This window comes from Pecten maximus, chromosome 5, assembly GCF_902652985.1.
Source record: "Pecten maximus chromosome 5, xPecMax1.1, whole genome shotgun sequence".
NCBI lineage: Eukaryota > Metazoa > Mollusca > Bivalvia > Pectinida > Pectinidae > Pecten > Pecten maximus.
Genome location: NC_047019.1, coordinates 33826685 through 33850036, shown reverse-complemented (window position 1 = coordinate 33850036; position 23352 = coordinate 33826685). Strand labels below are relative to the sequence as shown.

The following is a 23352-nucleotide window of genomic DNA, read 5'->3' as shown; positions in this document are numbered from 1 at the left end:
GAATATGACGATAATCGAGCTTGAGTGAGGGGTTTAGGTAATAAGTCTACCAAGCAAACTTCATCGAAATCCGATCATTCCTTCAAAAGATATCGTGCTGAAAGCAATCAGTCAACCAGATCACAGCAGCCTCATTAAATATGCGTGGAATATGCCGATAATCGAGCTTGAGCGAGGGGTTTAGGAAATTAAGTCTATCAAGCAAGTTTAATCAAATCATATCATTCCTTTAAAAAATATCATGTGGAAAGAGAATCCGAACGGACGGAAGACCGGACGGAAGCCATTTGTAAAACTTCGTTGGTCGGGGGATAAAACAAAAAACAAACAATCAATAGTCTATACACACCCAACATAGACACTTAAGTTATATCAAATAATGGTCTTCACATTCGACATATATAACTAAAACAATCACCTACAAACTCGACAAATACTGAAGGTCATGTATGAAATCATCATATGCAAACCTATAGTCTACAAACTCGACATAGACACAAAGTAATACAAATCCATAGTCTACAAACTCGACATAGACACAAAGTAATACAAATCCATAGTCTACAAACTCGATATTAGTATATCGTATAGATCAATGATGTTAGTTATATAGTTCTAGCAATGTTCATTAACAATTCTGGTGTTGTCTGAAACACACATAAAGGGTTGCAAAGAAAAGCAACTAAAACAAAACAATATGTAATTAGAAGTTAGCGAGGAAATTCCGGACAAATATGAAACAGGATGTTCTTGACATTACGACAAGCCGATACAAATGCTAACAACAAGAGTTACCGACAATGCAAATACTGGTGTCTGGTTTTAGTCCAAAACGGAAAGGTCAACAAGCAGTGTCATTTACATTGTGATAATTACTGACAAGCCAATTACAGAAAAAGTTACCAAGACAAATTACAAGAATACGGAAATCTTGATGCCCGTCAATTATAAATGCTTGGTACCAAATTCTGCTAACATTGTAACACACAGGTTACATGCACTGGCAGGTTTGAGACACCACAAAGCTGTACGGTACAAACACTGTTACTATGATGTTCATGTTCAGTGACAATACGAGGAGATGTGACCTAACAATGTAGTGCCTAATGACATTGTCTAACAAATGATGATTCATTTTAACAATGAAACTGATAACCTCTTACACTAAACTTGATTTCTATTGAAAAATAGACTTCCTTTACAACTGAATTAAGAAAGCGCGAAATCGACAACATAAAGCAAATACATCATGTGGGGGCCGGGTTTTTCAATTTACTACGAAGGCGAAATTTATTTAATAATCAATTGCTTTTTCTGTACTGTTTGAACGTTATCCTCGAAGTCTAGTGAGGGCATTCCGTGTATTTTGTAATGTGCCCTGAAAGTCAACTAAATCATCCGGGAAAACAGTTCAGACGAATAATGACGACATTGACCTGGCTCATCTTATACTGAAGAAAATGGTCCTGTCTATACATTCATCGTCACTAATGCGGTTTCCGAGAGAAATTCGTTAGGGCTACGACGAATAGATACTTCCCAAATATCTTCGAATTATTACTAATTCAAAGGCGTCAATCTGTCAGGTTAGGTGAGGTGTCCTGACTAACAAGTCGTTAATTGGCGAGTTAAGGATACTATCACTGCGTAAATTAAGAATCAATATCTAAGGCCATAGAGAGGCGTAGTAAATCGACGTTAATCGTTGTTTACATTTAAGGGTGAGCTTGGTTGGTAAAATCTGACAGTTCTTTATTGATCTGTCGTCGCGGTGTACTTAGTTGGTGTAAATCGACACATCCCATCGATCCCACCATCATATTGTCTCACTGTACTCAGAGTAATGGCACCAATAAATCAGTAAGAAATCCGATCAAGTAGCTCAATTTTGCAGTTGAAGAAAATTACTCTATAAGCACTCGGTATTACAGCGATTTAAACGTTAGCAATGACATGTTGTTTTTAAAATTGATTCTTCATGATTTATCAAAGAATTCCGATCGTCATCGCAGAACCATATATAACCGATAACAAATATTTCTGGTACGCCTTAATACTTCATCACATTTACCGGATTCACTGTCAATACATGCTTATATTGTTTTGTTTTCACTATATACGTATTATATATGAATTGACAATTACCTAATTTATACTAAAGCAGAATTAGAAATTCCAATAATAAATGTTACTCTACAGAAAAGAACAGGTTTCCTCTTAAAAACGTTTTTGAAAAAGATGTCTCGAACTATTGACGGAAATATATAGAAAGACGTCCTAAATAAATCTCTCGACAGTCCTGTTATGATAAACTGTGAGTGATGGAGCGATTGATCCCAGTATATGACCCATACCGTCCCCAGACCATCACGATGTATGGCTGCCATCACAAGAATAACACCTGTTACTCCCAGGGGACGTAGTCATCTTCTTACAACGGCCCCTGTCTTACAGTGTTTGGCGAAGAATTTATCTAACTTATCCAGACTAAGCTGAACTACATGTAGTACCAACTTGTGGAATTTTTTTTACTTGAACTTAATCTAGTGAATCATAAAACTGACATCCTGAACATTTTTTTTGTTTTCCAATGCTAATTCACATTTATTGAATGGTCAAAATTGCTGTTTTCACGAAGCAGGTAAAGCATGAAGAGGGCGAAAAGTATGCTGACATTCTAATCTACAGATATATAATTGGCGTCTAAGGTTTTCAAAGCTAAAAACGTGTCGTTGACACGTGCAAATGCATGCACAGCCAAAAAACCACACTGTGCCAACAATGGGTACAGAATAGAAGACTACGTACAATGGAGGCGAAACTAGGAGGTGTTATTGCCCACTTCCTCTTCCCCCGTCCCTCTAGAAAAGTAATAAATGACTAGTTTACAAATGTGTCGCAATGTTTGACGCGAACTTTTAGCAAATCAACTTGGATTCTGATTCTATTCCAAACACTTAGTTCGTGGAGCAATTATCATATTGCAATACAGGTGTAAGCAAACTGTTGAGTATTTATAGATACTATTGAAATAGTAGCTGAAATTGAAACATACACAAAAATGGTTTCAGAACGTCAACTATGGTGTGGTCTTCACTTAAAAACTAGTTGTTTCACAGAAAAGTGCAAGAGTAGGATGAAAAGTTCCCCGAACTTTTCTAGATGTACCACTTATGATGGTTGACTGCTGACTTACCTCATCATATCCACACTCTCTCCGGAGTGGAAGGAGATAGAGCCGATATGACATCGGACATCTTTGGATGTGGTGAAGGCGCTTCGTGTATTCTTCTCTGGAGCCCAGACGATCACGTAAATCTTGGGAAAGAACAACAGTACTAGGGAGACAGAGGCGCTAAGACTGATAGAAATAGACATCGTTAGCACCCTTGACTCACTGCCGAAATAAATGGCGAAAAATCCCAGCCATATTACACAGGTCGTGTACATGGTAAAACCTATAAACTTGGCCTCATTAAAGTTCTCCGGTAGGTTTCGGGTCTTGACAGCATACAGTGTACACATTAGGATTAGCACAAGATCAAACCCAAATGGGACCACGATCCCGAGAGGTGACGTGTTGCACACGAGTCGCACCCGTTTGTTTGTCGGGTAGTCCAGTTCAGAATCCGCTGGCTCTATGATTAACATTACCGTTATGATTGCGCACTCTATCCCAACTATGATGCAAGTGATGATGACTTGTGCGGATGCACTCATAAACCGCGGCTTCTTAGTGATAATCTTCTTGGTTCCTTCCAGAATCCGGGCAATTCTATTTGTCTTAGTTACTAAAGCTCCATATATCAATGAAAAAGACAATCCGGGCAGGATTCTAGTAAAATAGCAAGAGACGATAGTAGGTTTTGATACAAGGACAAAGTTGCAACAGAAGGCGGTGATTATCCCGAACATGATGATGTAGCTAAGTTCTCTTGTAGATGCCTTTACAACGGGTGTGTTATGATGGCGGATGAATATAACAGTGATCCAAAGTGTAACAAAGATTCCAACACACGCCAAGGAGATTGCTACAACGGCCTCGGTATCGAACCAGCTCAGATATTCTGTCTCTATCATCTTGCATGCTGGAAAAATAAGAAAACCAACGGATTTAGTCAAACCAATCATAGCATAAGATACGTAGGTTCACAAAGCTGTTTATTGGTCCATAATGCATCCGTGCAGACACTGTAGCTATTTGTGATTCGACATCGGATACTCTCCTTGAAATTTATATTTGGCATGGTTCACCTTACATATTTTGACTTCCTTTTGACTTTTTAAATTCCTAGGAAAACGTAATATTACTTTGTTTTTTAAGGCCATAAGGGACACCTGCTTTCTTTTCTGAATTATTAATAACAATAAAGAAAAACTTACAAACGTGCAAAGGTTGGTGAACTGTTCAAGATTAAAAGATAGGTTTGCGTAGAGTAGAGTGTTCTTTTCATAGACGGCTTAAAACTGCTTTCATTAAGTGATTAGCAATGTTTGACATCATTATTTTTTTATTTGTTAGTATTAATGAGTAATCGGTAATATATGTTTAAGTTCATTAGACTAACGAGTGGATATACTTAATTAAGTTAAACTATCCAATAATAGGAAACCCTAATAAAACGACCAAGTCGACTGGCGGCATTTGATTGGATGATGAGTAATCCGGGATACATTAATTATGCACTTGCTGTGATATGTACTATAAACTTGCATCTGCCTAGAACAACACGAGCTATAATGAGTATTATTGTGATCAAACATTTTATTGCATTTCTTTTCTGTTTCGTATAAAAGTTGCACGCAGCATACCAATTCAACAATGCAATTAATTCGCTCACATCTGATCCCATCCATATAAACAATTACTTCTGATTTTGTTGGTTTGTCAAAAGAAAATGAAATTATTATTCTGACAAGTCAAATGGATTTTGATTTGGCCCACATGTCACGGTTCCTCACCCCCACACATCGCAGCACACAAACAATCATAGCAGTGTACTTTACGATTTTAATTGGCATTTTTAATTGTAATTTATTAGTTTTCCATATATAGAACTCTGCAGTAAATTATGATTATAAACACCAGGTTTCTCCTATGAGTTTTACTGGATTCTTCAGACTACTCAAAATACCATCAATATGGTGGACTCACACGTTCTATTAGCGTTGTTGTGTCACCAGCCAACTGTGTTTGATATCATTCATTCACAATACTATGAAATGTTGATAACGCGTCTAATGTACGGTACAGATACTAGGGGAGATAACCCTATTGAAAACACTTAATGCGGTTAACTTTGTCTGCATATCACATGTAAGGGCATTTTCACTCGTGGGATCAATTATGACATTGGGATGACATGGACATATTAATTATAAATTTAATTAAACTGTACCAGATAGATTAAAGTTGTGTGTATACTTTAAAACACTATAATATTAGCCCTAAGACAAGAAACACCTGCCTCGCCCTAAACTAACTATTTTTTTCTCTAGATTGGTAGTTTGTCCAATTGAAATCATCACTACTAGGTGTTACGTCTACCACCGCGCGTGTACCAAATCTTGAAACTCCCTTTGGCTATATTAGAGAATTTCTCCGAACTGCTAAAATTACTCCACGTAGCTCCCCTGTTTATGATTTGCTAGGAAATGTGAAGCCGAGAATTGAATTATAGGTATGAAATGTGCTGACGAAAATTCAATTATCGATATTAAGTATCTTTTAATCAATTTCAAGTATTCTCGAAGGGCAAGCTAGAAATATAAGCTGCATTGTCATTGCTTGGGAACGTTTTAGCACACCGGGGGTCATTAGCTTTCATTAGGAATTTGTCCCAGTGTTAACAGTCCATCAGCCTGCTGTAACTCCAAACTCCGGGACAGAACCACCAATACTATCACGGGAAGTGCCACTTTAAGTGACATTCATATCAGTTAGGCATCGGTCCTTGACATAAATATGGCTTCCAACATTGTAAAATATAATCGCTCCTGGTACCATCATTTTAGGGAGTCCTGTTTAACAAGGCGGTGGATGCTCTTACTGTAGTCTTGTCTGGTGCTGACATAGACAGTTCAACAGAATCTTGACATATCAGAGAGCATTGGATGTTACTGGTAATGACATGTTGGAAGAGGGATGATGAATAGATATTATAAATATATATATATATCCACGGATCGGTTTTAAGGATGCATTCATCATTATTGAAAAGTCTCGAATCCAACAATACACATCACTGACAAACCTATTTCTGTAACAAATGATGATTAAGGGAAAATTTCTTCCACATTGAATTGGGCTACAACATCACACAATAACTTTATTAAGACCAATATATTGATAACTACCTGTCAGGTCCTCGTTTGGCCACCATCCTTTGCTGCATTCTTTACAAGTCTCCTCATCCATCATAAACTCATTTTCCTCACATGGGATGCAGGTCCAGCAACAACGGGTATTTCCCTCTATATTCTAAAGGAAAGTTTAATGATTTGATTCGGATAACAAATAAACTGATTCTTCTCGTTAGCAATGTGGAATTGTTTTCCTTCAACTATAATTTTAGAATGCCTTTCTGATATGATACTGAAAATAAAAAAAAGATAAATATTTTCTAATTGAGCCCTCAAAAACAAAATATGATTATTTAATACCCGTAGATATCAAACAACTATTATATTTATCTGTAAAATGAAAATATATGTTGGTATTAAATAAATCTACCTTTATGTTGCCCATTGGGCACGGCTGACTGCACACTGACATCGTATGTGTTTCTCCGCTTAAGCGATTTAGCCAGTAGATTTTGGAGTCATTCATGTCCAGTTGGCCTGTATTCCATTCACCAACTTTCACGTACCCATAAGTTACATTAGCACCTTCCCCAAACTTCTGGAAGTTCATTATGTCGTACCTGAAATAGAACAAATGTATCAACAACAACAACAAAATAAAATTAAAAAAAATACGCAAAAAACAAAAATGGAATTTTTTTTTTACAATAGACCAATAATTCAATCAACTTATTTTATTTTCAACGTCAAACACATGGTTATACTATGAACTATGTATGTTACTGCAAACGTCGGCCAAGTCCACCAACAGTGTATATCACCTGTTATCTCATAGGATTGTACAAAAGACATACAATATATCATAACCATTCATATAATTGAGGGTAAGATACTGTGAATTCAAAATCAATTAAATTGTATCATATCGTATGTTTAGGTCTCGTCAATAATGCTTCAGTAATCATATTAAGGAAACAACTGAGGAAACACGAAATAGGGAAAGGTATTGTCAAAATCTTTACTTGTGTGGGGGCGTAAGAGCCGAGTTATTGGATAAACGCATTTCATAATAATATTGGATTCAAAAGGAAGTCAATTACATGCATATATTCTGACCATGCTGAACTAAAACATGACATGCAGGTTACAGCATATGTTGGTGAATTAAGTCCCTTAGCTGTGCCTTCCAAAAAAAATGCTGTTGAACTTTATTTGACTATGTTTTTCATACATACAATATTCCAATAAATCGAATGGAAACTAGCCTTCTTAAGCTATATCATACAAAAGTGTGGATATTTTGGCACCGAGATTATACCTTGCTGGTGGATCGCCATTTTTGTCGAAGTGGAGATCGTCATTACTGTATGTTGTCAATGACACGTTGAGAAGGTATTCCTTGTATAAACGACCTTCTACGGGGATCATTTCCGGACAGAGGCCGGGATAATCCCCACAGATATCCTGATGCATGTTGTGGAGGGCTGTAGCCATCGTGTACATGGCATTCACAACGAATCCAAGCTTGGAATCCTGTACAAAGTCCCGGTGGATCTCTTTACCTAAACAGTAAAATGAGGATGAGGTCAATATTGTTAGTGTCATATTCCAGGTAAAAAATGAGCCATACTTGACTTACAATATCTGATCATGTTGTGGATACCTATCCGTCAAACACTATGTCGCATTCTGTTACATAATGTTCATGTATTCAGTGGAGTATGATTAATTACACAACCTTTATTTGGTTTAGTTTGATATTCCTTTACCTCATTTTAAACACAATGGGGTCATAACGACAATACCCACTAGTGTATTCACATTGAAACGCCGCGACACCTGGATTCGGTGGACTGATATCCCACAAGGTATCAGAAAATGGACCAACTAGCTCGTCAAACCGAGAATAATTCAAAACATATTGTTATTTTCTACAAAAGGGTACAGAACTTATAACCTTCAGCACAGAAGTGAAAACACTCACTAAAGGCTAAAGACACTTATCTATCATTGAGCCATTAAAAAGAAAAAGAAAATGTTTAGAACGAAGAAAAAAATATAATTCGTCGCTGCGAACGAATCATTTAAAAAGGAACAACGTGTATAGTTCTTATGGGATATGCAGTCCGCAGTAATGTAAATGTAATCTAAAATTCATTTCACAATAATTACAAGTTATACCATCTTATATTAATCACTTTTGTGCACGAGTTGTTTTAACAATGGGAGGTAACTAGCGTGCCCGAAGAAAACCGATGTGGTCGGGCAGGTGACTCATACTTTTGCACGTCAGATCGGTGAATCTCCGAGGTAAAGGGCAAAAGTGTAACTACTGTGCTACCCGACCACTCATAGAAACTCCCATTGTTAGAATATATCATATAACTGGTCTTTATGGAGTAAAGCCAGTTTACCTGTACATGTATTATTAACGAATTCTGGGTTAGCATCTTCGTCTCCTTGAATTGTACAACTAAATTTCTCCTGCCAGAATTCTTTGAACCACGGATTCCTCTCGTTGAAGAACGGATTCAAAGCTTTGAATTTCTTATCGAACGTTGGGATGATCGGGGAATGGAGCTTCATGGACAAGCCTCCTGCCGCAGCTTCTTCTATGGACTGCACCACATCAGGCCTGTCTGCCCATCCGTCACTGTTGACAGACGCAAAGGTTAATGTAATCTAATTTCGGTGTAATAGAATAGCATTGGCATATTTTATACCCTTAAAGTGCATTTAATTTTTTCTAATCTCTTTTGTCTAAAAACTTTTCACGTTTCTAATGCAACCTAAAATAATACATTCGTATTTGCTTTATAAACACGGCAACGTGAATAATTTTTTTTAGACTTTTTCGAATTTCACAAAAAAAAAAGTATGTTGGCGTCACAAAAATACGTTGCTTCGTTCTGTCCTAGTGATTCTATACATCAATTGCCTAGTAATAAACATAAAAAAGAGCGTTTTAGTCACAGTGCATTGTCAGTACGACATTGGGTTGAAGTATATATTTATGGTAAAATGATCGTGCCTTAGATACCTGTTTTGATTTCAGGCTCTAGACCATTCAGAAATCATTAACATTTGCCATACAGTGTGTCACATAGGAACATGTGGACATTAAGATAAGAGGGATACCTTTACATTTCATCGAACGGAATGTATAAAAAGTAAAGCATCGAAGAGGACAATGTTCCCTGATCGTCTAGCTCTATAACGACTTTTGAACATACGAATTATTGCCTTACATCAACGTATTAATGTGACATACATTCGATTTGATCTTTGCGCTGCCGCTTGATGTGTTGATATTGATATAAGAATGACGCCGATATGTTATACTTTGATAAGTGCACGTGATAAGTACACGTGATCGTGTGTTTCTACTAAATTACAAAAACATTGATTCTAAAATACAATATGGTAACATATGATTGTACCTTCCCAGAATAAGAAAATGTCCTTGTGCGCCCTTTACTCTTCTGGTGGCGTTGTACAGGGACGTGACAGTGGCGCCTTCACAAAAACAGACGATAACTCTGGCATTTGGTGTAATGAGCATGCGTCGAATCAGTCCATCAAACAAATGTGGATCTTGGCGTGAGGGGGCACTTTCAGAATTGGCGATGCAAACACTACTATTTCTGGCCAGATTCTTAAACTCCATAATCCCACGAGCTCCATAGTTACCTGTTAATATACAAATGTTGATAATGTTAAGGTCCCCAGTGCCATTGTATACCATCACTGTCGGCTGGTGCATGACGTAAAGATTTTAATGTTAATTTCTCTGGACATTTTTAAGAATACATTTTTACGTATTAGGTGAATATATTAGTTGCCCCAGAAGTGCATTTGTCATGATATATAATTATACTGTAATGTTTCTTCAAATCCCGTTGGTAATTGCGAATGGGAATCCCGGCAAAAAAGTCAATATTGCAAAAAACGAATTCTAAACTAATTAAGAAATGGTTAATGTCACATACATTGCCAGGTTTACATTTATTTAGACATGTGTGGTATCCTATTCACTCATCATTTCCCTTTTTGCCGGTTTATTTACTTCGCATGAACAAAATGTACAAAAATAGCAGTAAAATTCTTAATCCGATGCTCGTGTCCTGCTACCTAGCAAATTTGAACAAATAATATCTATCTAATGCTGGACGCTTTATGGACTAGACTCCCCGAAATAACCGCAATATGGTGTCTATATTAAGCGCCTCTGCCATCAGTGTCTTTGAATGGTAAATGTCTCGAGGTGTCCTGTAATGAAACCTTTCTTCAGGTTCCTATAAATAATGCCGAAATCACAGGAGACATAAAACACAATTTCTGGACAAGCTTCACTTTATATTGACGTTTACGCTTTTAATCTTTAACGATTTTGGTCGTTCATCTTGTCCATTCTATCATGGCGGTTTGCCATGTCAAAGGAACATGCAGCGACCGTTTCAGAGACGTGACTTTTATCTTGCCGGAGAAAAACATTTTGATATAAAACGGACTCTTGCCAGAGATAAACATTTGATATAAAACGGACTACGTCTACAGACTTGCCTAATCAATTCTTTATCACGAAAATACTCAACCAAAGAGAAAACGCCGTTTGTTACCGTAACAATACCTTACTGAAACATGGATCCTTGACTCCGACACTAATATAAAAACGTCATTATTTAGACTTTGGAAAAATTTGAAAGATTAAAAAGATGATGTAATAATAAAATCAGTTTTTGCTATTGGATATATGTACCATACTGAAGTGAAGACCTAGGCATATACACTTCAATCTAGCACAAGTGAAACATGGACTACATGTACTACCATAATTTGTAAACAGCCTCTACTCATGTTGACGAGGATTCTGTTGTATTAAGCTGACGGATCTTCTTGAATTTTGTCCGAAGAGACATGCACGCGCGTCCCATGGTATATATGCTTATTAGTAAATGATAAGTATAGTATGACGTATGTATTGGATTACAGATTACGATTCCACAGCATGCTTATATAGAGCCATAGTGCACTGGCTAGGATGAAAGCTTCATATATCAACTCCCGTTAAGGGTTATACATGAATTGCAGACCAACAATCAATAGCTAAATCGACACACTCGTACACGATAGGTAATAAGCGGTTGGGTGGTCAATAGTAAGACAATACATTCAGCAAGTGTAAGATAATTCCTTTTTTAGGCGTCATAAATCTTATAATTAAAATGAAATATTATAAGTGGACACACAAAATAAAAAAACAAACAAAAAACAAAAACGAAAAACAAAGAAAACAACAAATGTCAATTTGTTATTCAATATATGATTTATATCCCGGCTTTAGAACTTAAACAATCGAAAAACATTATATGAACGAATGAAAATAACAATTAATAACATGAAGATAAAACATCATATACTCACAACTTGTATTATAAATTTCGGAACCAATATACCATATATACAAGTAATAGGGTAGGATCATTGCTATATACCATGTCCAAAAAAAGTTTGTTTGTGGCTTGTTTTTAAGCGGTTGTTTTCATGATTATATTTTTTTAATTGTTAGTCTTAGTATTTACATTATGCCCGGAGTTACCGTCCTTGTCTTGGATTATCTAGGCTTTCTTGTAACTATAAATACATTATTATATTATCAATCGACTTATTGATGTAATTTGATATATTTCTTTTGTGAAAACCATTGTCAACACAAAATTGCTTGGTGGAAGTACAGTCTTTTCTTACTATATAATATAGGACATTACAAGGAGTATGTACAAATGCATTCAATGGTCACCCAGGCAAATAACGTCCGGCTCTTTTATCATCAACTAACATATTCAGAAGCCTTATATATAGTCCTATTAATACAATGACATCAGCGCCATTTTGAATTCCCTCTTTGTCCTCAGTTATGTATAGTATCACGTTTGTCACAAGGTCAACATTTTGCTAACGTTCGGTAGTCTCACAAAAGAATTGTTGTTATTGCGTAGTAAAGTACAGCGATTGACGAGTATTAAGTACGGGTCAATTCAATGTGTGTAAAATGCTATCGAATGGACAATATCAATATAACTGATAAGCGTCTTAACCGGCATTTTTAGAAAAACATGTTTCTATCTCCCCCTAATTATTAGCAAAATGTACTATATAATCGTTTCTATTACCTCATGGTTTTTTCAATCATACAGACAGGCGATTTCTAAAAACCTGTACCCAGTTTCCGTTTTATTATTTAATGTATTTGATGCAAATAAAATTCAAATAAAAGAAATCGAAACAACACTGTGCTCTTAGTAACGTATTGCTTCGACACACCAACATAAGGGTTCCGATGCCAATAGATTCAATGGAGTTGACGACTCCCAGCGGAACTCCTAAGATTTACAATGATGGAACCTGTAATTAACCCTGGTTTATCCCACCATGATATACTCAAGTGAATCAGATCCTGTATTGTTTGTGGCACACTTGGATCTAAAATGCCATCATCTTGTAATAAAGACTTAGTTTCTCACAGCATATAAAAATTGAGATCTTGGTGTTGAGGTACATGTATTCTATCTCGTCAATCACAAAATAAGATCAACGCTACATCTCCACAAACACAAAGTAAAATTAGCATGTCTACAAACACAAGGTAACACTAGTATGTCTACAAACACAAGGTAACACTGGTATGTCTACAAACACAAGGTAACACTAGTATGTCTGCAAACACAATGTAACACTAGTATGTCTACAAACACAAGGTAAAACTAGTATGTCTACAAACACAGAGTAACATTAATATTTCTACAAACACAAGATTACACTAGTATGTATACAAACACAGAGTAACATTAGTATGTCTACAAACACAAGGTAACACTAGTATGTCTACAAACACAAGGTAACACTAGTATGTCTACAAACACAAGGTAACACTAGTATGTCTACAAATAAAAAGTAAAACTAGTATATCTACAAACACAAGATAACACTAGTTTGTCTACAAACACAAAGTAACACTAGTATGTCTACAAACACAAGATAACACTAGTATGTCTACAAACACAAGGTAACACTAGTATGTCTACAAACACAAGGTAACATTAGTATGTCTACAAACACAAGATAACACGAGTATGTCTACAAACACAAAGTAAAACTAGTATGTCTACAAACACAAAGTAAAACTAGTATGTCTACAAACACAATGTAAAACTAGTATGTCTACAAACACAAGGTAAGATTAGTATGTCTACAAACACAAGATAACACTAGTATGTCTACAAACACAAAGTAACACTAGTATGTCTACAAACACAAAGTAAAACTAGTATGTCTACAAACACAAAGTAAAACTAGTATGTCTACAAACACAATTTAAAACTAGTATGTCTACAAACACAAGATAACACTAGTATGTCTACAAACACAAAGTAAAACTAGTACATGTATGTCTACAAACACAATGTAACACTAGTACGTCTACAAACACAAGGTAACACTAGTATGTCTACAAACACAAGGTAACACTAGTATGTCTTCAAACACAAGATAACACTAGTATGTCTACAAATACAAAGTATCACTGGTATGTCTACAAATACAATGTAACACTAGTATGTCTACAAACACAAGATAACACTAGTATGACTACAAACACAATGTAACACTAGTATGTATACAAACACAAAGTATCACTGGTATGTCTACAAACACAAGGTAACACTAGTATGTCTACAAACACAAGGTAACACTAGTATGTCTACAAACACAAAGTAAAACTAGTATGTCTACAAATACAAAGTAAAACTAGTATGTCTACAAACACAATGTAACACTAGTATGTCTACAAACACAAAGTAAAACTAGTATGTCTACAAACACAAGGTAACACTAGTATGTCTACAAACACTAGGTACCACTAGTATGTCTACAAACACAAGATAACACTAGTATGTCTACAAACACAAGGTAACACTAGCATGTCTACAAACACAAAGTATCACTGGTATGTCTTCAAACACAAAGTAACACTAGTATGTCTACAAACACAAAGTAACACTAGTATGTCTACAAACACAAAGTAACACTAGTATGTCTACAAACACAAGGTAACACTAGTATGTCTACAAACACAAAGTAAAACTAGTATGTCTACAAACACAAAGTAAAACTAGTATGTCTACAAACACAAAGTAACACTAGTATGTCCACAAACACAAGGTAACACTGGTATGTCCACAAACACAAGGTAAAACACTGTAAGTTACAAACCCGTGTTAGGCATCAAAAATAGTTACAAATATAATGTTTCTATGTATCGTAACTATTATTTACAACAGTAGAACCATACGATTGCTTGAGTTAGAAATGTTACGAGTCTCCAAAGCTGCTTTTCTTCTAAGCATACTGTTACGATATTTTCAAACAATTATTTATTGCCTTATGTTGTGTCGATTGCAATGTGGAGAACACTTAATCAAATATCTTGCACACATTTATTTCTTTTCATGCTGTATTTTGGAATATCAACATGAAATAGCTATGATAGACTGATAAAAATCGCTGGTAAAACATCTGCCCTCACTGGTACAAGGCATGAAATGTGCCCTATACCAGAATATGCAAACTGCATAATTTGTGCCATTATGCAAAGAAATGGGTAGTTATTTTGTTAAAATTCATGTTTATTGTTTTAAATATGATACCCGGGAGGTGTTTGTTTTATTTGGAAATCGCAAATAATCAAGCGATGTTCATCGTCATATAGCATGCTTCAAACAATGGATTATCGACATGTTCTAAAGCACATGGTAAACGCTAATTCTAATAAAACGTTTAAGGGCTGATCATGGACGTTCTTCTGCGTTTCTGTTGACTAAAATATATTTCTGAAAGTGTCAACTTACTATTCATCCATAGTCAAAGTATTTTAAGGAAATGAAAACCAATAATCAAAAGGTAAAGCAGTCTTATAAACAGACTCTTGTATTCGCCCTGATGCATACAAATCTACATATCTCCACCCAAAGTAAATGCAAAAACCGACGTCTTCTGTTAACACGTGTTCTCATAGATATCTAAAAATTTTCCTTCTATAATGAAGTTGAAGATAGATTGTGCCAACGCCCTGTATTGAATCACCGACCAGGATAATAGTAATGGCACACAAGATAAAAGAACCTTTCGAAACAAATAGAGAGTTAGATGCAGTAGGACCACCTTGAATTAAACTGCATCATGCAGTTGTTTCGTCCTTCGGCAGTTATCTAACTTGTTTTCAAGTATAGCACAGCAACGAGTTCAAACATCCCCGGTATTGGGTGATTACGTAATTAATTGTTAATATCATTATCATTTCAAAGTATTTTGAATTCCCAGAAACCCTACGTATAAAATATTGAAATAATAAGGTAAGTTGAATGTTAAGAGATGAAAAGTGGTAGAACTATCTCTCGGCGTGAATGACTGTTGTTGTTGTCGCCATAGGATGTCTGTTTTAACACCAATTATTTATTGATTATATTGTGTGCCTTGTTTTTTCCAGTTTTAATAGCATATGGATCCCGTAAGGGTACTCTGTACTTCTTATATATATCGATCCGATTGCCGCCATGGATAACAGTTTATGATATTAATACGTTCTTAATGATTTATTAGTTATCACTAAAATAACGTCAGATATACTGTAAAAGTGCATTTAAAAATAGAAGTGCGAAGATGGATTAGTAGAGTCACGGTATTTGTCATAGGAAACATTCAAAGCCATAATTAACACAGTGACAATTAAACACAGAAAACGGATAAATACTTTTTAAAAAGTTGTGTTCTTTTAATCGGAAATGTAAGATAAATAACACATACTTTTTTTTGTTTTTGCTGGACATGGACGACAGAGAAAGACAATTCGTAAAAAAAATTGTAAAAATTGCAAACATTTTTACAGCTTTTGTCATAACATTTCAATTCTAATTTGAAAATATGGAATAAATGGAATACCAAATATACTCGGAAAATATTAACTGCTTGGGACCCAATATTGATTGATAATTTTCAGCACTAAAACAACTTCAACCTGAAAAAAAATATCTGATGACGTACAGTATGTGGTTTAGCTAATTGCTCGGACATTTTATTGCGCAATAATTTCAAACGCGTTAGGGACATGCGCTTTAAATGTAGATGCGTGTGGCACTTTCAATCCTATCTATATACGACAGTAATATCAGCGCCTCACTTCCAGAACATTATTACCATTTTTACACCCGCGTGCATGCATGCCAACCCTTCGTGTGCGTCTAAATTTGCTTACAATTTTGCTTAAAAGTATATATATACAAATATATATATTTATGAGAGTTGTCTCAAGAATGTGATAACAGTGAAAATATGAAGTTATTTATTGCTGAGTGTTGACAGGTGCAGGCTAGCCAGAGTGTCGAGTCCCCACTTCCTGTTGTGTGTCAAAAGTGTTTACAGAAACCTTGATGATGGGGAGCGCTGGAAGGCAAAAGGAAATTAGCCTAGGGACGAGAACAGTCGTTCTCAGATGGCGAATAATATATGATGATTCTACATGTATTGTTTTGTTTCCTCATTAGGATAGTAGCTTTTCCAAAGAACCTAATCAGGTTATTAAATTAGGATGAGGGGCATTAATTCCAACTCGAATTTTGGCGGCGGAAGACATCTTTCCTGTGTTTGATTTGAACCCTCCAGATGTGTTTCATATTTGGCATAGTAATTACTTACTCTTACGAAGTACTTCGTTTCGATTTGATTTTAGGACGGCTTTTTTTCGTCTTGTGAGTTTTAGTGAATCTTCTTCTGGATGAACAAGCAGCAGCTTGAAAAATATTTGATGTAATTCATTAAGGTAAGCACACCCCTTCCATGTTTATTTCAAATTAAAAGTAAACGCGCACCATTGATATAGTAATTCATATAAAGGATGTATCGTTTTGTAGGCGCTTAGGTATAATTATAAACACAAAAACAAGCAACAATGAATAAGATCTATATATATTTACATTTGCATTGCAGTGATACTATATAGACTTAATGCCCGTTGCTGGACGAAGGACCATGGACCGAAATGAGTATGGATACGAACTTGAGATGATGTCGACAAACAATGAATGTCTAGAGTTGAAATGTGGTGGAACTTTTTCTCTAATCACATATCTACTGTGGCTTGAACACTACTGACCTGTGTTGTTTCCTGTGGTTAAATGTAATAATGGTCATTTATTGCTATTGTTGTTGTGTCACTATTTAAACGAAATCGAATGAACCTGTTTAAAAATTAAAAAGTAAGAGTTGTCAACAGGTACAAGGTTTCAATCACTCACTGTTCGCCAGGTCGCAGCCATCCTCATTTTCGGTATGTGAAATATCGTTTCAGTAGGCCTATAGCCTGAAATTATTTAGGAACCGTCACTAGCTGACACGACATACGTGTACTGGAGAAAGAGTATTCGTACTCCTATTAACAGTGTGGTCGACTAACAATATCATTTACTCAATTTCTCATCAAACTAACATGTTACAGCCGTATATTTCCAACAGCAACAACAACAAAAACCATATCTTCCATGGCGAATGCATTACTCAGTTTCAAAACTCTGCGAACTGGACTTAAACAGACGACGCGATTCATAATAACGACAATTATTCCCGGTGTGGTTCTACAGCACTATTAGAAAAGAACAGTGCAAAACAAGAAAAGGTTAAAACTGATTCATGATCAAATCCTTTTTATGCAAGCTTTATTTTTAAGTGTCCGTTCCAGGAGAAGGAAAGGGATCACGTGCGTACGGCTGTTCCGCCAATTCAACATTCAAGAGGCTGTTGGAAATACTTTCCATTATTGAGTCGTAATTATATATTTTTCGTAGGTAGGGGATCGAAGTGTAAATATAAGTATAAGAAAGCATTCTGTTTATGGTCATAGGCATACGAATAGCATGAACCGCACTAAATGCTCAAATGAATGCATGAGATACATAGTAGCATACTACACGTACAAAAATATCATTAATGCATGTTCCAAACGCAAAAAAAAAAACGTCCAAACAACAGGAACAATCCCCAATCTATCAAACTATAATCGATAAAATACCACAGATGGCATTGAAATGTTACTGCTTCTGGTTTTTTAACGAAAGGCCTTGGCCTGTCATTTCAAGGCTATTTCATCGAGCGAAATGAAATAAATCATCCTAATTCTCTCTCAGAAGTATGAAACCAGTGTCGATTCTTTGTAGCATGGACAGATTGTCTCATGTATAAAGGATATTTCACTTCACTGATAATAAAAAAAAAGCTTAGCTAGTGGGCTATTCTTTCTCCTTCACTACTCAACGGTATTCCTGTTTTACTTTAATGATAATGTTATCCAATCGAACCATCTCATCCCAAGTGTTGCTATAGTCTTTGCCTTGTTGTATATGCTTTCACTACTTTATTTAACATTCAATCCTTACATTTCTATAATTGCGTTGCTATATTTAGCGTCCCATCCCCTCGCGTTGCTATATTTAGCGTCCCATCCCCTCGCGTTGCTATATTTAGCGTCCCAACCCCTCGCGTTGCTATATTTAGCGTCCCATCCCCTCGCGTTGCTATATTTAGCGTCCCATCCCCTCGCCTTGCTATATTAAGCGTCCCATCCCCTCGCGTTGCTATATTTAGCGTCCCACCCTCTCGCGTTGCTGTTTTTAGCGTCTCATCCACTCGCGTTGCTATATTAAGCGTCTCATCCACTCGCGTTGCTATATCAATCGTCTCATTCCTGGATTGCTACATTAAGCGTCTTATCCCTTGACTTTGCTATATTCATCGTCTGATCCCTTCGCATTGATATCATTATCGTCTCATTCCCTGGTGTTGCACTATTTATCTTCTATTTCGCCTGCGTCAATTTGTTGTACACATGTGTCTCTATATATATGTTAAACATTCTCATCCCGCGAGAATTGAGTTCTATTTACGATTTAGTGTAGTGAAACCTGAATATTGTGATTAGTTTATCTTGTATACGTAATTAATACAAGGAAGACTTGACCACCCTAAAAATTGATTGTATTGGATTAAAAAAATTAGTTCTACTGTCTTAACACCGATACACTAAAATCTGAGAATTTTAATGTGGAAGTCTGGCACATCCCAATATCTGTCTTACAGAGGCGCAACTACACTTAACCTGTCAGCTGCCTGTCAATTACAGGAAAACATCCATTTAAAATGGTATTTTCAAGGCCAGGAAGAACCAAAATGAAAATCAGTTGAAGCATTTTTACGTCATGGGTGTAGTAATTTACCTAAAAACCTAGCCTTAATTTGCCATAAAACACTCCATCTATCCCTATATATGGTATCAATCATACGCATGAAATGAACATATCGAGTGATGTCTTATCGTTGAATCGTTTCATCATACACCATCATACATATCAAACAACCCGAATATAATAATAACACATGCCTTGATTGTAGAACATCTTGTCTTCTTTTAATCAAAGCTTACAGTAAGGGTTTGACCGAACAGAGCCTATGCAGTTTATTAGTTTAATCTCCCGCGTAGTCTCAGTCAATTAGAAGGGCGTGTACGTGGCACTTAATTGTCTCAAACGTGAAATAAGGTAGCTGGTGACCATGAACATTACAGGTTTATGATCCTAGGTTGAACATTCCCATCTATAATGAAAATGTAGGTTGCCCGGATGTTCGGAGGCTGACTGGACTCCGCAGGAATTAACGATTAATAGGTTGATTATTTGGAATCTTACTTACGTATCCCATTGTATAGGATTTGAATCTATATGACGCACTGACAGGAAATTGTGACAATTGTGTTACTGATTAGTTGTCTACACGAACGGAACAAAACATTGACAAGTTAAATTAATGTAACATAGGCCCTGATTGGCTATGTCTACAACATCAGTACGCAACCTTTGACTGGCTATATCCATGTTTTACTTATACTTATATCAGGTGACAAGCAGTCACTGATTGGCTACAACAATAATGAATAAGCACTGATAGGCTGCAACTACAACAAAGACAGGAACATACCAATTAGCAATACCTCCTTTAATCGGACGAATGGGTTGTGCAAGTATATTTATATTTGCTCTGCATTGTCACTAGATAACCATAAGAAAAGTATTAGAAAATTGTGAGATCATGATTTTCACATAACTCCCATTGGTGCAGTGAAAGAACAATTTTCAACGTCCCTTAATGAAATTGTTACTTTTGACGCAACGAAACATCGTACTACCGGATTAAAAAGGAGAATATTCTCACCTAGGACTTCTTTATAGAAAACGTTGAAATTAAATGGATGATTTCGTGATTATCTCCACGACCTATTCTCGTAACGTCACATGAACAGGTCCCATTGACAGCGGACAAATCTGATTTTGGAATATGATAACTCTATTATAGGTTGAATATTATCAAAAAAAATAAATGTAAATATAAGTGTTAAACTGCCTTCTTTGGGAAATTATTATCCTATAATTCTCAGAGGATTGGGGATATATTAAGCATAACACGCTTTATTCAATTTGTCTACGATGAAAAGTGTTGTTTCCGCATCACAGATGGGATCTATCATGAATTCCCCATCAAAACCATGGAAATATGAGGTCAAAATCATTTTGTGAGAAAATGTAAAAAATGAAAGATGATGTAATCGAGTTTTGTATCAGCAAAACCGGAGAACGAGCAGAATGCAAACATAGGTGAATTTATTAAGTCTATCCAGAAATAATGTTCGAGTCATTTCATTGGTTTTTGTAAAACAGTTCACGAGAAGATACGAAATTCCAATTTTAAAATTAAAGTTACACCATTGTACTTAAATATTTCCACGATATGTTGGTTTACACAATTGGAATCTATATTGGATTGACATATTAGTTTCACCAGACGAAATAGGAGACAGGGAGTTCCAAAAGGAGAATCTGTAAACATTTCTTAAAACAGAAACGGGATATAATATCTACGACACAGGAAAGTATATAGTCTTACTCAAATACCGCACGCTTTAATCATAATGTAACATTAAATTTCATTTGAAAATTTAAATAAACTGCCATTTTGCCATTCCTTATGGACTGCCGAATTGTGGCTATTTCAAAGCCAATAATAGTAAGCAGTAAAAACATGTTGACATACAAAACAAACCCGATATTCGGTATTATCGGTAGCTATAAGCTTCAATGTTCACTGCATCCAGTTAGTGAAACTCTTTTGTCGCGATGGTTACATGACGCCGAAGCATATATTTTGTCGCGATGGTTACACGACTCCCGAATATATATATATATTGTCGCTATGGTTACACGACTCCCGAATATATATATGTATTTTGTCGCTATAGTTACACGACTCCCGAATATATATATATATGTATTTTGTCGCTATGGTTACACGACTCCCGAATATATATATATGTATTTTGTCGCTATGGTTACACGACTCCCGAATATATATATGTATTTTGTCGCCATGGTTACACGACTCCCGAATATATATATGTATTTTGTCGCTATGGTTACACGACTCCCGAATATATATATGTATTTTGTCGCCATGGTTACGTGACGACCGATCATATCCTTTGTCACGATGGTTACATGCCGCTCCATGATATCTTCTTCCAGGATAGTTCGGAAAACCAGATGCATCAAGTGCATAATAGGTACTTAGTGCAAAACAATATCAAGGATGAAATGCAAGCGAGAGTCATTGAAGATGTAGAGAAAAAACTACGCCTTTTGCCGGGTAATGCCGAGTGCTTGGATGCATTCTGTTGAATCTCACAATGACTGACATGGGAATAATGGAATAAAGTAGTATTCTAGCAAATCGACTCGTTATTTTCATTGAATGGTGTCGATGTTCCTATCTAGCATCGGTGGAAGACAAAAAGTAAACGACATTAAACAATTAGTTGGGAAATAGTCACGAAGCGACATGCACCTCGTGTGCAGAGAACATCAAAATAAGATAGATCGGTACTGTCATAGTCACAGGGGATATCAATATCTGTAGTACGCGAACGGTTAATGCAGGGTTGATGTATATAAATGTTAATGAACTCGGTGGTTCATAGCATCAAAATCAACATTAAGAGGCTTAACACCTTATCTTAGGTTTAAGGGTCAATAACAAGTTAAAACAAGTTGTGAAGATTCCGAATTTATAAAGCAAACGCTGAATTAACAATTTCCTACAGGGAGATGCCATCTTCTACTGCATGTCAACATAGCCGTCAGATTGTGTCCCATTTGTTCTGGGTTTAAAGAAGAAGAAAAACAGAACGAGCAGACAAATAAGAAAAAGACAGAAAAGAAAGGATACCGATTTTAAAAATACTCCAAATTAAAACCTTATTCTGGTCGGATTCCAGGAACAACAATTAATGTAAGAGGTCAAACAGAAGGTATCCGCCCCATTAATAGATATTGTCTCCTGAACAGTCTTTTCAACTGGTTTGTTTTCAGGTTGAGTTCTTTTACGCCTTATTATTATTCAGTAACTAGTAAAATTTCGAACCCACAAGGGAAACATTTGCCTCCCTACCAAGCCATTGAAGACACAAGTGCTTATTTGTACCCTATCCGGCCACTGATATCACCTTAACCAGACTAATAGGGAACAACTGACACCTATCCGGCTATTTAAGTAACTGCTGTCCATTTGTCAAGACATATATAAAACAATTGTTACTCTAAACGGCCAAGAGATATTAGTTTCCATGTACATATATATACTACTTACCGTTTCTATATCTAGTCATTGTTTGGATCTACATAAACTGAACAAAAAGGCAAAATTTGTGCAATCTACTATAAAGAGATAAAGACAGTTCCAACCTCAGATGCAGAGTAAAACTCTGATAACAATTATGAATAGTAATGTGGAGATGTCAGTCTACTATTTAACGACAAAAAAAAGAATATTTCTTAAGTTCTGGTTATCTATCTATTTTGATGGAAGTGTGTTTGCGCAGAAATGAAAAAAATAATTAAATTT

The 23352-nt window shown here is 35.9% G+C and overlaps 1 protein-coding gene across 1 annotated transcript in view; it reads right to left on the bottom strand.

Moving 5' to 3' along the window:
• LOC117327854 (metabotropic glutamate receptor 1-like) overlaps nt 1–23352 on the bottom strand; it is a 105061-nt gene that overhangs the window by 18393 nt on the left and 63316 nt on the right. Inside the window, exons 2-7 of the mRNA XM_033885058.1 lie at nt 9744–9993; nt 8718–8956; nt 7622–7865; nt 6734–6923; nt 6358–6481; nt 3197–4088 (exon numbers count right to left, since the gene is read on the bottom strand). Of these exons, the coding sequence (XP_033740949.1) occupies nt 3197–4088; nt 6358–6481; nt 6734–6923; nt 7622–7865; nt 8718–8956; nt 9744–9993 (1939 nt within the window). The remainder of the gene's footprint in view (nt 1–3196; nt 4089–6357; nt 6482–6733; nt 6924–7621; nt 7866–8717; nt 8957–9743; nt 9994–23352) is intronic.